The sequence below is a fragment of the Denticeps clupeoides genome, chromosome 14 (assembly GCF_900700375.1).
Source record: "Denticeps clupeoides chromosome 14, fDenClu1.1, whole genome shotgun sequence".
Lineage (NCBI taxonomy): Eukaryota > Metazoa > Chordata > Actinopteri > Clupeiformes > Denticipitidae > Denticeps > Denticeps clupeoides.
The window spans coordinates 19,548,391-19,566,100 of NC_041720.1; the positions used below are offsets into that span (position 1 = coordinate 19,548,391).

General features: G+C 40.3%; 1 protein-coding gene across 1 annotated transcript; it reads left to right on the top strand.

The window, feature by feature from the left end:
• Positions 1 to 1,465: 1,465 nt before the first annotated feature.
• sgpp1a (sphingosine-1-phosphate phosphatase 1a) lies at positions 1,466 to 12,007 on the top strand. Its single transcript, XM_029002862.1, has 3 exons — positions 1,466 to 2,212; positions 2,914 to 3,003; positions 5,896 to 12,007. Exons 1-3 carry the CDS (start codon positions 1,583 to 1,585, stop codon positions 6,445 to 6,447), a joined length of 1,272 nt encoding a protein of 423 aa, XP_028858695.1. The 5' UTR covers positions 1,466 to 1,582; the 3' UTR covers positions 6,448 to 12,007.
• Positions 12,008 to 17,710: the final 5,703 nt, after the last annotated feature.

The window sequence follows — 17,710 nt, forward strand, 5'->3', positions numbered from 1 at the left end:
ATTTTATTTTTTTTTGGAACCGTGGACACTGTCCTCTCCAGACTAAAGAGGACCAGAACCATATGGCTTATCAGCTCAAACTCCTGCAATTCTGATGGTATGGGCATTTGTCACTTTTGAAATTGCTTAGACATATAGAAAGTCAATATCAAGGCTGACAGACCTTATTTAATCAAGTAAAAAAATAAAATAATAATATATTAGAGGTGAGACAATACATGCAGCTTAGCTCTTGGAAAAAATACAAATTACAGATGTATTGTACAGGCCAAAAGTTTGGTCACACCTTCTGATTCAATGTATTTTCTTTATTTTCATGACCATTTACATTGGTAGATTCTCACTGAAGGCATCAAAACTAAAAATGAACATGTGGAGAACCGAATCAAGATGGTTTGGGGTGAGCTGGACCACAAAGTCTAGGCAAAGGGCTAAAGTGCTAAACACCTCTGGGAACTCCCTCAAGACTGTTGGAAAACCATTTTGGGTGACTACCTCTTGAAGCTCATAGAGAGAATGCCAAGAGTGTGCAAAGCAGTAATCAGAGCAAAAGGTGGCTATTTTGGGGTGGTAGTAGCCTAGTGGGTAACACACTCTCCTACGAACCAGAAGACCCAGGTTCAAATCCCACTTACTACCATTGTGTCCCTGAGCAAGACACTTAACCTTAAGTTGCTCCAGGGGGGGGACTGTCCCTGTAACTACTGATTGTAAGTCGCTCTGGATAAGGGCGTCTGATAAATGCTGTAAATGTAAACTAGAATATAAAACGTGTTTTCAGTTATTTCACCTTTTTTGTTTAGTACATAACAGGTCAGGAAGATAGGGGAAAAGGTCAGAAACAAAAGCAGGGTACACATTAGGATAGAGGAGGGGGATAAAAAAAAAAAAAAGACAACCCCCAGATTGTACTCCAATGGGGAGTACATTGTGGGAACCTTTAAAAAAAAAAAAAAAAACACCTCAAGAGCATAAGCACATACAGTCCCTGACAAAAGTCTGGGATGATAGTATATGTTGGAATGATCTCTGTAAAGATGTCTGTAAAGATGTCAGCAATGTTGTCTGCTCCAGCAGCCAAGGTCTCCTCACATCAGCTGTAGTTAAACAGGGTACATGGTTGGTCGTGGGGCAGTAAGGATAATGGACCTGTAATCCAATGGTTACCGGTTCGAATATGCCACTGAGGTGCCACTGATCAAAGCACCGTCCCTACACACTCCCCAGGTGACGAACTTTCATTGCCAGCCCTTCCATCATTACACTGACTCATGCAGTGGTGGCCTAGAGCTAAAGGAATTGGACCCGTAATCAAAAGGTTCAGTGTTCAAATCCCGAAACCAAGGGCAGGGCAAGGTACTGACCCCACACATTTCTCCTCGGGCGCATTTTGAGGCATTTAATGTTCTAAGGGCTTGCCATAGCCATCGGTCTCCCTACGTCACCGCTCCTGCGCAATGGCCAAGCAGACTCTTCCCGTCCGCACCGGACAGGTCGTGCAGACGGGTTGTGGACATGATTCTAGTTGTTGGCGCAGAATAATCGGCCTCGTGTTCACGTTTGAGTGGCGCTGACACCGACCATGAAGGAGGAGTTCGTTCAGGGCTGCGCGAGTCTCTGCAGGTATCTGCAGGACCCGCACCGGGTGGCGGGTTTTCAGCAGCTATGCGGGGTCAGGGCCGCTGTTCCGAGGAAACACAATGGGCACTGCCCGCAGGAGGAGCGAGAGCTCGGGGCTGAAGATGACCCCGACCAGAGCACATGCAGCTGGACGCAGGCGGAGGGAGCAGAGGAGACCCTGACAGGCCTCCCAAAACCGGATGGGGGTTCGAGGGTCAAACGCAAACCCTTTCGTAAGAATTCCTTGACCGGGGACACCGGCCAGGAGTTTATAATCAAAAACAAGTTTCTTTTTTACCTCTTCACTCTTGGTACAGAGTTGGGCAACGAGATGTTCTTCATTCTGTTCTTCCCGTTCCTCATGTGGAACGTGGATGCATACGTGAGCCGCCGCATCATCATGGTTTGGGTCTGGGTCCTGTTCCTTGGGCAGTCCACCAAGGACCTGGTCCGCTGGACTCGGCCTGCCTCCCCTCCAGTGGTGAAGGTGGAGGTCTTCTACAATTCTGAGTACAGCATGCCTTCCACCCATGCCATGTCAGGCACCGCTGTGCCCTTCTCAATGTTCCTGCTTACCTATGGGCGCTGGGAGGTGAGCTTTCAGCACCTGAGGCCATTTTCAATCTCACTCTGAAGCTTAGTATCAACTAGATGTGGTCCTTCATAAATACAGTTAAATCTGTGTAAAAGCTTGTCAAGTAAATCAACTAAAATTATTTTTAACATTATTTTTGTCACACTTGTTTCTCATGATTTATTTAAAAATATTATCAATTTTAATACTTATATGCATTTTTCATAAGAAGGATTTTTCATCGTTACAGGGTTTGCAGTCATTTCATAACAAAATTTAAAAAAGTGTCCTTGCATCTGTGTATTCCATTTGGGATGTCCGGGCATTCCAAACCAAAGGGAATAAAAATGCTCAGGTCAAAGGGAATAGAGGTTGAGCACTTTGGTGCTCAATATTAATAATATTTGGTGCTCAATATTACTAATCAGGCATTGCTGGAGCACCACAAAGCACACAAAGGATCATACATGTGTTTTAATATGACTGTCTAAATGTAACTTTAAATAAAACTTTATTCATTTATTTAAATAATGTAATATATTAGAGGTGAGACAAGACATGCAGCTCTTGAAAAAAAACACTATATTGGCTTCTTGAGATCAAGGCAAGATTAACAAGATGCTTGACTGTGTTCTTTGAATATGAAAACAAATAGCCATGGAGGGTTCCCTGAACTGCCATAACTACTCATGTCTCTGTTCCATTCTGTTTTTGTACAGTACCCGTTTCTTATTGGCCTGAGTATGGCATTCTGTTGGAGTCTCCTGGTCTGTCTGAGCAGAGTCTACATGGGCATGCATTCAGTTCTGGTATGTTACGTGCATGTTACATACTGCTTGCTAGCTCAGTGTATCTTGGAGTGGAGGAATTAACTGGGTGGGTAGTTAAAGAGTGTCAAACCCTGAAAATTAACTTGAACAGTGATGAATAAAAGCTATGCCTACTATTTCCTCATTCTGGATTATTTAAACACTGCTGCATAAGCAATGTAGCCTTGTTGACTGCACTGTCAGACAACATCACAAAAACATCTGTTATATTCATCACTGCCAAATCAAATAGGTAGAAAAGATTATCAGCATGTTTTGAACAATTTTGATTGGTAAAGTAATGAATCTTACCATCATAAATTTCCCCAACACAGCACGTCTTATGAAGCTGAAGTTGAGCTTTATCGTCATTCAGCTATATACATGTTCGACAGTAAATAGTGAAACGTTTCTCCAGAACCTGGTGTTACATTTGAACATTTAGACAAAGTTACATACTGACATAAAGTGCATGTGTGCGACGCAGACAAACTGGGCTACATGAAGTGCAAACGGGACACAGGGAGTGAAAGAGTAACATTTAACAAAAACATGTAGACAACAATGAGACAGACCACGGTAAAAAGGTGAAATGAATAATAAATGTGTGAAGTAAAATAGTGCAAAATAGAACGTGCATTAATAAATTATATTACAGATAGATAACAATATAACAGAGGTAGTATGAGAGTATAGTTCCTCTGAGACTGCTACACTCCAGACTGAGACCACTTTGGATAAAAAATAAATTAAACTGGTTATAAATAACTCATTCCAGGACTTCAGAAAGAAATGATAGAAGAGATAGTGGTCTGTAGTTGTTGGCATTTGAGCAGTCAACAAATGGTTTCTTCAGAATTGGTGAGAGCCTACTCGATGAAATGCGATCAGTTGGAGATGTGGTTGGCTTGCTGAAAGTTAAGAAGTACGGCATCACGGCAGATGGGCAGGCAGCTTGTTGATAAGAGGGACGCAGTGGCATTAATAGTCCCATCAAAGCAGGTGGTTAGGTCCTCTGGTAAGAGCAAGCAGGAGGCAAGAAGGATACACCATCCAGACCAGCTGTCTTCCTTGGATTCATGCACATGCCTCACTTGTGTGTAGGCATTTGGTGGGTCAACTATTGTTTTTGTGGTTGTCCTATATAATCCTTGAGGATGCATCAATGAGGATCAAGGTGTCATCATTGATGCAGGTCTCTCATTTGATTTGCATGTAGATAATATCACTAGGATAGCATTCTTTCACCTATATATTGCAAAAATAAGAAACATCATCTCAATGTACGATGCAGAAAAGTTGGTCCATGCCTGTATTACATAAAGGTTCCATTACTGCAACGCATTACTGTTTGAATGCTCTAGTAGGAGCATGAGTAAACTCCAGCTAGTTCAGAATTCTGCAGGCAAAGTTCTAACTAGAATTAGGAAATTTGACCACATCACCCCAGTCATACAATCACTGCACTGGCTACCCATCAAATTTAGGATTGACTTCAAAAATCTCTAAACGGTCTCGTCCCGCATTGCCTGAGTGAACTCCTAGTTATTTATGACCCGCCACGCCCCCTGTGATCAACAAGTGTGAGGTCACTACTGGTACCCAAAGTACAGAAGGTGACAGCTGGGAGCAAATCCTTCTCATATAGAGCTCCGGAGTTGTGGAACAGCTTGCCAGTCAGTGTTCGGGACTTAGACACAGTATCAGTGTTTAAATCTGTTAAGCACAGACAGTGTTAGTTATTTACAGTATTTACCAGACGCCCTTATCCAGAGCGACCTACAATCAGTAGTTACAGGGACAGTCTCCCCCCTGGAGCAACTTAGGGTTAAATGTCTTGCTCAGGGACACAATGGTAGTAAGCGGGATTTGAACCTGGGTCTTCTGGTTCATAGGCGCGTGTGTTACCCACTAGGCTACTACCATCCTAGTTAGCTGTCCTAGTTAGGGTACCGGGCCACTGTTGCACAAATATTCCACTATAACCACATATTTCAGTATCAGTCGAAGAATGACACCGTCTGCCGCATGTTCTGTTTGTTCTTTCTGAGACACAGATAAATCCTGCTCCCTCCACCTGGCAACTGCTAAACAAGGACTTAGCATGAAACAAACCAGAGGGTCACCACAGCCACCACCACCATAACAACTAAAGCTTCAGGGATTTTCAAATGGACCAGTAGCATCACAATTTTTAAAGTGATTTTCATTGTGATACAGCCATGACAGGCGCCCGTGGAGCAGTGTGTGGGGACGGTGCTTTGCTCAGTGGCACCTTGGCGGATCAGGATTCGAACCAACAACCTTCTGATTTCAGGGCCGCTTCCTTAACTGCTAGGCCCAAAATAAAAAATGGACACGTAATGAACACTATGACACTGGACTGCACTTTGGACTAAAATGGCCTATAAAGGCACTGTTCTCCCAGGGTGCTAATTTCCAACTCAACACAATTACAAAGTGCACCACAAAAATTAAAAACCGATTAAAAACACACTTTTACATGTAGGAACTCATGGTGTTCAAGTCAGAAAGCAACATAAATCATGCAGTTATTGAATTACTTTAACATTTTACATTCAAACTGAGACTTAATATATGCAGAGACCCTGTGAATGATCCACTTTTGGTCATTACCAAAAGTGTTAACCACAATACAATTCCAACACCTTTTAAACACCTTTTGACATTATACTCTAAATCTGCACATTTTGCGCATGGCCCTCTGTGTTTAACCCATCACCATTGGTGAGCAGTGGGCAGCCATGACAGGCGACCAGGGAGCAGTGTGTGGGGACCGTTCTTGACTGTCTTTCTCCATATGTTCAGTGTAAAGTGCATAGAAACACTTTTATGAACATTTGTGTTTTCTCTGCTGTTTGTGTTCTGCAGGAGGTCATCTCAGGCTTCCTCTACAGCATCATGATTCTGGTCATACTTCAGCCAATGCTGGATGACCTTGACATCTTCTACCTGAATAATAGATATGCTCCACTAGTGGTAGTCGTCTCTCATTTGAGTCTGGGCCTTCTGAGCTTCTCCCTAGACTCTTGGAGCACCTCACGAGGAGACACCGCTCAAGCCCTGGCCACTGGTGCTGGTGCAGCCCTTGCCTCCCACCTAAATCATCAGCTGGGCCTACAGTCGGACCTGCCTCTCTCCCAGCTGCCACTGACCATGCCAAGTGTTAACATCATTCTGGTGGGCCGCTCGCTGTCCCGCCTTCTAGTGGGGCTGCCGGTACTGCTGGTCACGAGGGCTGTGATGAAGGCCCTCACCATTCCGTTGGCCTGCTGGCTGTTTGGGGTGGCATCGGACGACGTACGGCAGGCGAGACAGCACCCTGCTGTGGAGCTACTCTACCGCTTCCTGGTCTATGGCACTGTTGGCTTCAGCTGTGTTTCTTTGGTGCCCTCCCTCTTTGACTTGCTGAACTTGTCCTGATCCAAGCTCATTCTTCTTCATAGCTTGTTACTTTCCTCTCCTAACAGCTTCCCTGTGCTTTCAGACGTGGTTATGATGCCATTCCTTTTCAAAGGCCTAGAGGCTGAAGGTCTCAAACAGGGGAGTATTCTCAGGAGTATGCTCAGTCAGCCTCTTACTTCCTCTGCTCAACCCAGTCCATAGAATTAGCCAGACAGTCCACATTTTATGTTTTGGCACTGGTGAACCAACCATTGGGGAAGGCTGTACAGTAGCTCCAGTGGAATCCAAGACTGTATCAAATTCCCATCTGTTCTAGATCAATATAGTATAAGGCTCAGCAGTTGTTATGTGTACTGAAGTATACAGAGTACAGTTTACTGAATCTTATTTGATGATTAAACAGTTACTAGTAAACTCGTAGATGCTGGGTGTGTCTGCATTGTATTTGGCTGAGCCATTTGTCCCATTCAATTCCTACTTGTATTAATGAATTCTCTGCTCTGCACACAGCCATGCTGCATCATTGTGTTTCTGTTTCTCTCCACACAACAATGACCTAATGGCATTCCAGCACTGTTTAAACCTTTCCTGTTTTTCACTGGGACTGCTGCTGTGCTATGCTGTGTATTTCTCACATGACCAAACCACTTCTCATACTCACTACTGATTTTATGGTGACCTTTGTTGTGGGTTGAAATCATCAGTGGAAGGTAACACAGTAATGGGTGGTATCTTGGAGTTCAGGTAATGTTGGGTGAGAGCCTCCTGTCTGAGGTCAGTCTTCCTGGAGATGATGTTAATCTCAGACCATTCACATTCAGAAATGTGCTTTTGTAATTGTTTCTAATCAGTCTCTGTTGAGAAAACCAAGTAAAAGAAAACCTTTAACCTTATAACTGCATCTCAGATTATGTTAAAAAGTAAATATGGCAGTAAAAATCCAGACCTTTTTCTATTATACAAAGTCAGTTTGTACTGTATAATAATGACTGATTCTGATAGACCCTGCAGCCCTGAACGGCAGACGTGAGTTCAGTTATTTGAAGGATCATTAACTTAAAGGGGCTGTGCTGGCTTTTTTGTGCTTCTAAAAACAACATTTTTGTTGCAAATGACCATTTATACACCACATTGATTTCACCATGTTTAACTTGCATTCCTTATTGGTCCAATATTCCCAGTGCCTTGATTAAACCATTAAGTTTCAAGATGCAATAAGTATGTTTACTGTGTATAATTGTCATTGATTTTATAAAAATAATATTATACATTCAGGGGGTGTTTTTCCCCTGTTTTCTTAATTCTTCTCTCTGTTTACCAGTATTATTCTTACAGTTGGAGAACAGTTTTTAATTAACTTTTTTTATGTTCACTATTCGCCATTCATTTGACCTTTTCCTATAATCAACAGTAATAAAAAGTATTATAAATTATTATTATTTAAATGATTAAAATGTTGCACTAGACCTGAAAGAACCTTTATTTTGAAATTCAACCTTATCAATAAAAAAAAAAAAAGTCATATTGTATGTGCTGAATTGAGATAGTGTCCTTTTTGATGCCCTATTCATGTCAGAGGTATAGTTGTTTTTGGTGTGCTGATTTAATTTTAGTTTTAGTCTTTTAGTCAAGTTTTAGGTGACTAAGAGTCTGAGCATTTTATTCAGAATTATCTATCACCATTTTAGTCTAGTTTTAGACAGCGAGAACTGATTTTCTATGAATATTGTATTTAAATTGTATTTTGTGCATTTACATTTACATTTAGCATTTTAGGGTTAAGGGTCTTGCTTAGGGACACAATGGTACTAAGTGGGATTTGGGCCTGGTTCATACTTTTTAAACTAGGTCTTCTGGTTCATAGGCGAGTGTGTTACCCACTAGGCTACTACCACCCTCTAATTTAGCTCTTGTGCATCCAAATATTGCATCATCATTTTCTTCCAGCCATCTGCTAAAGAATCAGGTGACTCCTGTTTTGGGCCACATATTCATGTCCTCTTATTCTTTTAGAAAATTAGACAAATCTTTATAAAAAAAAAAAACTATTTTATTATGTGTTCTTTATGGCTCTGAGAAATTATTTTGATTATTATAATTTATTATTACTTTTTAAAAAGTGTCTCTGGAATATGCACTCATTTAAGCATATGCCAAATGCAATTAATCCACATTTCTCAGTAAATATAAACTATAGCATTTGCTTTCTGCCCTGTGAGCTACTGGTTTCTTGGCTCCCTAAAAAGACTACAAATATCCAGGAAGGTTTAACTGTCACTCTCGACTGTATTTTTCTCATCTTTATATTACAAACTGGTTTGAGGCACCCTTAAAGTTCCACCCTGTTAGTATATATTATGGGAAATATTTATTTAAAATAAATATTTCCCATAATGTGTGCTAGATAAATGTTGATGGCTAGAGCTAAATTAGCTAGAAGATTGTTAGAAGTTAGGCTATGTATGGAATTTGCACTCTACTGAGTAGAAATTGTACTAGAATATTTATTTTCATTAAAATGACTTATATTTAGAAATAATTAATAATTTAAATCTTTTTTGGTTACACTTCAAACTTTTCTGTTTTCTCAATATTATTATTATGATGCTATTTCAGACATTACAGTAGGTTAAACATGCAGGAAATAAGGGAGATATCATTGGCTATGTTGAATCTGAATCTTCTTGCTAAGGTTCTACTCTGTTCCTCCCTGTTATATTCTATTCCACCCTGTTATGCAAAATATACTAATCACAACAGAGAGTGTTTGTTGTATTTGTATATTGTTTTGTTATATAAGCATCTACATATGTCTAATGAATAAAATGTATAAAAAATACAAAATAGGGACCAAAAAAATTCACAATTCCATCATTCTGACACTGTACTCTACATAAAATTAAAACCGTTAAAAGTTTGTCTTAATTAGTCAACAAGAATGAAGAGACTGTTTAGTTTAGTTTTTATTTTTCATTTTTTTATTTAGTCTTGTTTTTAAAAGTCAACAATATTACATTAACTTACCACTCTTGGAGTAGGATTTTGGGGTGTGTGTGGCCGATGTCAAGAGTTGTGAGCAAGGGGAGGGATACTGAATTTCACGAGTTGAATTTAACCATACTGAATAATATTTCTTGAAATTTTGGTCTTTGAATATTCTTACTGTGAATTAACTGAAATATACACTGAAATTATTTACAGGAAATTTGTAGACGTTTCAGTGCTAAAATCTGCTAAAATTCAAAGGCTAATAAATTTTTAAGTCAGATGGAACCTTCCATTGTCAGGGGATCAAAGGGGGCAAGGTAGTAGCCTAGTGGGTAACACACTCGCCTATGAACTAGAAGACCCAAGTTCAAATCCCAGTTACTGCCATTGTATCCCTGAGCAGGACAGTTAACCCTTAGTTACTCCAGGGGGGACTGTCCCTGTAACTACACTCTGGATAAGGGCGTCTGGTAAATGCTGTAAATGTAAATGTAAGGGTCAGATAGGCTACAGGAATGGCAGTCTTTCATGAATAATTTTATTACTAGATGTGGTGGGGTTTTTAATTGCTCAGTCTTCTGGAAGAAAAGATTTAATAAATCTCAGAGACATTTCACTACAAATATTTAGCCTATTTGGAGAGAGAGAGATGATTATAATGTGAGTGTCAATTATCCTTTGATGACTGAGACTACTTGTTATGAACAGGTGTAAAACTTTAAGCTACAGACACATTGAAAAACGGATTATAAATATATGAACAACATTTTCTTACAACAATTGTTTTGTCATGTTGTTGCATTTTACCCAGATGTAATACTGCTATTTTCTGATTTGCTATTGTGTATATTTTTTTGATTGGCTTGTAAATGAAAGGCTCTATGACCCCAGAGATGCGCTTCATATCCATATTTTGTTTCATAGGCATATTTTGTTTAAAATTAGCCTACAAATTATTTTTCCATGTGAGAAATACAATGTGTGACACACATAGTTTAACACATTAGGAAGCTCTATTTTAAGTTTGAGAACATATCTGTACCACATATTGGCTGCAGTGGACAGCCAGACAGTCAATGGAAAGCCAGATCAGATAGATTAAATAGATCTAAATCAGATAGATTAAATCGGTGTGATAAATAAGAGGAATGGCATGAGAGCATGTGAAGACAGTCGGATGCATGTGTCTCAGGGCCACTGTGTCAGAGTTGGCAGCCCTGATTACATGATTACATGTATTCAGAACAAGTGATTGCACAACCAAGGTATGCAAAATAAAATCCCATAACACACTGGGCCTCATTTATCAAGAGTATATTTATAAAAGTGTTGTTTAAAAGAAATGCAATCTCCTCTCTCAGTGAATGCCTGATTACCCCCATGCCAACTATTCTCATGACACGGGAAGAAAGATACAGGCCATATTCCTCTCTTGACAGTTCTCTGTACCCACGTGCTCAGACAGTGTCTCCAGCAGCGCAGGAGCGCAATCTAGTGGGCATGGTAGGGACCGTGTGCACCATCAAGTGCAGTGCACTTAAGTCCTTATTGCACTGGGGTAATAAAATGATAGGTATCCATTGCAGTGATGGTAAAACCACAGCTGCCAGAACCAGGATCAAGGTAATTTGAGGGGAGAACACAGTGTGTGAGAACACTCCACCAGACTATTAAGATTGTGTGGGGGAGAGTGTGTGATCAAACTTACTATGTTTGGAACCGAGCATCTTAAATGTATTGTCAGGGGTAATGAGGAGACATGTATATGGTGCTTGTGTGACATTGGGGAGGATAAACTCTTGTAAGTCGCTTTGGATAAAAGCGTCTGCTAAATAAAGTAAAGTAAAGTAAAGTAAAGTAAAATAAACGAGTTGAAATAAGTGACACTACACCACAGCACCCAGTGCACCCAATGAAATGTGGTGTGTGCATTTAACCCATCCCCTGAGGGAGCAGTGTGCAGGAATGGTACTTTGCTCAGTGGCACCTCTGTGGCACCTTGGTGGCTCAGGACTCGAACAGGCAACCTTCTGATTATGGGTCCGCTTTCTTACCTGCTAGGCCAACCATTGCCCCTCTCTGATTCCCAGTGAGAGCTTCAGCAAACATTGAGGCTACCAGTGGGAGTGAATCCCCACACATTCCATAGCTTTTAATTGGCCAGATCAAAAGAAGAATCCTTGCATAATGGAAGTAGCAGGCTATTTTATCCATTTCAGTTTGTTGGCTGTGTTAGTCGTTTTAGTGTATTTTATAATATGGTATGTTTTCAGAGTTGCCACATCCTAAATGCTGAATGGTATGGTACCAGCATTTTAAAATTGTTTTATTTTTAGAAAGTTTATTGTGCACGCACAATTTCCATTCTAATGTTGCTCCAACATTAGAATGCAGCTTAAAAAAAAGTGTGAAATCTGCACAAACACATTGCACAAACATGATTATTATACGTCTGGCAACACTATGTTTTTTTAATGATAAACATGATATACCCATCTCAGCAGCACTGAAACATATCTGGTGTCTCCTTATACCCTCTGTTTCTGAAGTGTAGAAAACATGCTTTTTGAAGGATGCCTATATTCTTAGTTTTCACCACCAAACCAAATTATATTTGAAACTTGCATATATTTCCTTTCCCTCTTAGACTAGCGCTTGCAGCATGCAAAGAAAGCTGAAAAATGCTTTAACTTATTGTTGAACAGTCAAGATTTTTTAATTGTCTACTTAAAATTCTGGAATGGTTTTATGTTTTTATTTTTGGTCTGTTTTTCTGTTTTATATGTACAGCACTGTTTCTTCAACTCTGTTTTAATTCTGCTTTGTAAATAAAATTGGATTTAATTGGATAATGAGATTGTGGATAATGACTTATCAATGATCCCAAGGCAGCCTGGACAGTAGTCACCAAGGAAACAGCTGGTAACATTACACCATGAAGGATTGAAATCCTGCTGCCCACAAGGTCCCCCTATTCAAGAAAGCACATATTTCACACTAAATTGATCATAGGAGGACTGGGCGAAAGGATTGTGGTCAGATGAGACCAAATTTGAGCTCTTTGTCATCAACTCAGGAGGAGAAATGCTGCACATCTGCACATCAGTGCTGTTTCTAGACTCTAAAAAATTATTAACAGGGTTTTTAGCATAAAAGTTTGTTGCATGTAGTTCATTTGCTTATGTATTGTCAGTTAATTACTCATGTAATTACAGGGTGGTAGTAGCCTAGTGGGTAACACACTCGCCTATGAACCAGAAGACCCAGGTTCGAATCCCACTTACTACCATTGTGTCCCTGAGCAAGACACTTAACCCTAAATTGCTCCAGGGAGACTGTCCCTGTAATACTGATTGTAAGTCGCTCTGGATAAGGGCGTCTGATAAATGCTGTAAATGTAAATGTAAATGTAAAAATGTAAATGTTAATGAGTTGGTCCAACTTTAAATAAAGAAACATTCATTTAAGATGGATATACAGTACAGGCCAAAAGTTTGGACACGGCTTCTCATTCAATGTGTTTTTTTTATTTTCATGACCATTGGTAGATTTTCACTGAAGGCATCAAAACTAAGCATGAACACATGTGGAGTTATATACTTAAAAAAAAGGTGAAATAACTGAAAACATGTTTAATATTCTAGTTTACTCCAAATAGCCACCCTTTGCTCTGATTACTGCTTTGCACACTCTTGGCATTCTCTAGGTGAGCTTCAAGAGGTAGTCACCTGAAATGGTTTTTCAAACAGTCTTGAAGGAGTTCCCAGAGGTGTTTAGCACTTGTTGGCCCCTTTGCCTAGACTCTGCGGTCCAGCTCACCCCAAACCATCTCGATTGGGTTCAGGTCCGGTGACTGTGAAGGCCAGGTACAAGTACATAACTCCACATGTGTTCATTCATTGTTTTGATGCCTTTAGTGAGAATCTATCATGGTCATGTAAATGGTCATAAAAATAAAGAAAACACATTGAATAAGAAGGTGTGTCCAAACTTTTGACCTGTACTGTATATGGATATTGAACATTATTAACAACCAAACAGTACAGAGTTGGTAGAACTTGAATTTTTACCAAACATTTTCAAGAGCAGAATCCAATATTGACAGATTATATAGGTGACATAGTGCAGGAGTTTCATTAAAAAACCCTACAATAATATCTACAATAATATCTACATTATACATTAAAGAATTGAGGGGGGTAGTGTGTGGGGGCGGAGCCTCCCAGAATGCTCTCGGGCAATACAAGACAATTAAAAAAAAAAAAAAAGGTTTACAGGTGTTTAATGTTGTCTCTGTATGAGTGTTTCAATAAATGATATCATCTTATTGGTGTGATTTCATGCTGTGAGCTGTTCCTTTCATGATTGATGTACAGACAGCTGAGGCGTGACAGAATATTTATGATGATAGCTGCATTGTTTAGTTAAAGGTTATTTAGATTTATTGGCTTTATCTTAAGTTCAAGATAATAGTATTTACGTTCACTCAACAAAAATTTTTACTTCCATTTTCATGACTCAAATATTGTTCATATCTGTCTAAATCTATTCACTTCTCCTTTGCCAAGATAATCCAACCCACTTCACAGGTGTGGCATATCAATTATTAGACAGCATGAATGGGGTTGTCACTCTCACACTGGAAGTTCCTCATGGCAAATAACTCCCTGAAGATCTGAAAAAAAGAATTGTTGCTCTGCATTAAAATAGCCTAGGCTATAAAAAGACTGCCAACACCCTAAAACTGAGCTGCAGCATGGTGGCCAAGACCATAAAGTAGTTTAAAAGGACAGGTTCCACTCAGAATAAGACTCACCACTGTCAACCATGGTCAGTTGAGTGCATGTACTCCACATCATATCCAGAGGTTGGCTTTTGAAAACAGATGTATGAAATGCTGCCAGCATTGCTGCTCAGACCATAGACCACATGCTGCATCAAAATGGACTGCATGACTGTCATCCCAGAAGGAAGCCTCTTCCAAAGATGATGCACAAGAAAGTCCATTAATCCTAACATGTTCTGTGATGCAGAGTATGATCCCCTCCATTCAGAAACTGGGCTACAGGGCAGTAGTCCACTCACATGTTATTGAGCCCACTGGTTCCTGAGTGAAAGCCTGGAGGGCCCTGTACCACAGGTTCAAGCAAACTTGGCTTCTGGTCTCAAGATATCTTCAAATATCATGAAACGACAGGCAGATTAAGCTAACAAGTGGGATTAATCTATCAGTCTGGTGATCAGGTGTGGGTCACCACCAAGGGGCTGCCGGGGCCCTTTGACTCAAACAAGCTGAGCCTACGATTCATCAGTCCTTTCTAATTGGTACTTAATTGAAAGTTGTAATTTCACCCTATGTTACTACAATTTTTTCTGGATTGATCACTTGTGTTTTGATCCTTTTTCTCCTGTCTTTCTTTTTACTCTGCTGGGACTGCTGGTAACAAACTGCATGTCCTGACAACTCTTCTGGCTCAGTGCAGGCAACAACGGTTGCCTGCACTGACTATTCTCACAACTTGACTGTTTTCACAGTAAAGACCTTAATTAATCTCCAATTAATTAATCTCAAGATTCATCTCCAGATTTTCATTGTGATACTGACTGCTTTCCTGGTTTGCTTTAATTAACCCCCCAGTGTCTCTGCCTGCCCTCTCAAGTCCATTCTTATCTCCAATGCACACCACGCTGCGCTTGGCCCACATGGCAAGCGCTCCTCACCATTTCACCAAAGATATCTACTCAGTGACTTTATTATCGTGCATTCCCCAATTTCTCCCCAATTCTCCTGTTGTTGTCTTCCTTTGGCTGCTCATATAGGTATTGCCAGGTTGTCTGCAAGTTTTATGCCGGATGCCCTTCCTGACACAAACCACCCGATTTACCTGGGCTTGGGACTGGCACCAGGAAATGTGTCATGTGTCCCCCAGTGGCTTGATTTATTGCTCCCCAAGTATACTTCTCTTCTAATAAAACACAGTTCACTTCAGTCCTCTTGTCTGTGTTTGTGCATACAATCTGGCAAAATTCTATAATATGATATAAATTTTGCATTTCATCTTGTACTGGCTAGGACTACTGTTTGCATCAATGCAGATGCCCATAAGTTAATGTTAGACAAAATAGAAGCAGGTAAGTAGACCACACCTGCCAAAACAATACAAAACAGGCAATGCATGTACATGCATTCTGTCCAAAGGGGTGACTCAATAATACCCCCCTTTGTAATAACATTTTTGCATCCATTTTAGAATGGTAGAAGTGGTGTAGGTTGGGTGCATTGCTACTGCATGTCATTGAAATGACAATGATCATTATTCATTATGGTGCATATTTCAACTATTTTAAGCAGTCCATTATTTTACATGGGCATGACTCTGGACATAAACAGTACATAAACACTGAAACAGCTGAAAATCTGTATTACCATAGATCTTGGTCTTCACCCTCATGACCCCCCTGGTGTATATGCCAGTACCTAAACACAACTCAACATCCCCTTTCCCAAAGTAGAGCTCTATATATTGGTTTGTCCTGTAAATTCAATAAACCTTTTTTTCAAGCACCTGCTCTTGTATCCTCCTCTTCCTCGGTTTTGTGACACTGCTAAGGATAGTGAGAATTTGGGATACGTAGGACCTCAAATTGCATAACGGATAACAAATTGTAGTGAATCTTGAAAATGGTTTGTTCAAAGGGAAAAGAGGTATTCTGAAATCAGATCAGATCACCTATTCAAATCTCAGTTTTAATCTGGATCAAACCTTCACTTTGTGTTTGAATTTAGACACATTTGATCCCAAAAAAGATTTATTTATTTATATTTTGTACAATTGTTGAACTAGAACAGTGGCGATGAAAATAAAGTAAGAAATAAGACATGATGCCTTTCTGCATTCTTTTTTAATGTGAGCATCTGGCTGTATAAACATGAACATGTAATTCAAAATCCCAACAACTGGGCCCTGGTGTATTTGACTGGGAGTAATTCTCAATACTGTTTCATATCAGGATCATCATCAAGGTCAGGTTCTGACTTCTTATGACTTCACTATGAAATTTCTGTACACATCCTAACACCTGCATCAGACAAATCCTCAATATGTGTTTCATTCTGCTGCTTTCACAAGTGGTTCCACTTTTAACAAGATTATGTGGTCTTGAAAATTAATTACATGAGAATAAAACATCAATCTAGACTAAATTGTGCCACAAATGATAATAATTTAGTAAATGTGCTCATATCGTACTTCAACTTTAGCACCATTGTAGCTTGTCACTATTGCTCGTTGAGACAGGAAATTTTATATGCTAAAACATATTAAATTCCAATGCCATTTCTCCTTTAAAAGTAATAACACTTAAGTTTTAACTTGGATGAGGATTAATAACCCACCCATCCATTTATATAGTTCTTTACACCAAATTACTCTAACAGGAGTAATTACCTAAGAATTGGTCAAGCCCCTAAACACAAAGATTCAGGGATTGATATTGTGGAGTGCTCCTAATCACAAACACATCAGCTTCCTGGTCAACTCCATCATCACGTCACCTCTGAGATACCCCTGGCTGACCGTCCATGAACCCCACTTATCCTGGTCCACCGGTGTGGTGTTGGAATGGGGAGCATACTGCCATTGACACTGTCTTCAACCCTCTACTCCCTTCGATGCTACACCTGCACCTCCATGTCCCATCCATGACACCTTCTCATCATGTTATCACAACCTGGCAGCCATCTTCAGTCCGTCCAAGGCTGATTAAATTCCACCTCACCAACCACGCGACATAGCCATAGAACTGCTACCTGGAACCACACCACCCCGAGGTCATCTCTACTCTCTGTATAAATCTGAATACCTGGCCATGGAGCAGTTTGTGGCAGAGTACCTACACATTGGCACCATCCGTCCCTCCACTTCACTGGCCGCGCAGGGTTCTTTTTCGTATCCAAGAAGGATGGTGGATTAAGGCCTTGCATTGATTATCGTGGATTAAATTAGCTCACCATCAAGAACTGGACACCTCTGCCTCTCACCAATACTGCCACATACTTCACCAAACAGGACCTCCACTTGGCATACAACCTCATCCGCATCCGGGAGGGTGACAAGTGGAAAACTGCCGTCATAACTGCCAACGGTCACTTAGAATCCCTGGCCATCCCATTCTGTTTATGCAATGCACCCACCGTCTTCCAGCAGTTCATCAACAACACTATTGAAAATGCAACACCCCATTGCTGGTCTGGACCGACCACGAAAATCTCATCACCATCCATCAAGCCAAT

Excerpts from the sequence above, each read along its gene's own strand:
- sgpp1a (XM_029002862.1), top strand. The coding sequence starts at position 1,583 with ATGAAGGAGGAGTTCGTTCAGGGCTGCGCGAGTCTCTGCAGGTATCTG. Across the intron at positions 2,213-2,913 it reads TTACCTATGGGCGCTGGGAG|TACCCGTTTCTTATTGGCCT; the intron begins GTGAGCTTTCAG and ends GTTTTTGTACAG. Across the intron at positions 3,004-5,895 it reads TGGGCATGCATTCAGTTCTG|GAGGTCATCTCAGGCTTCCT; the intron begins GTATGTTACGTG and ends TGTGTTCTGCAG.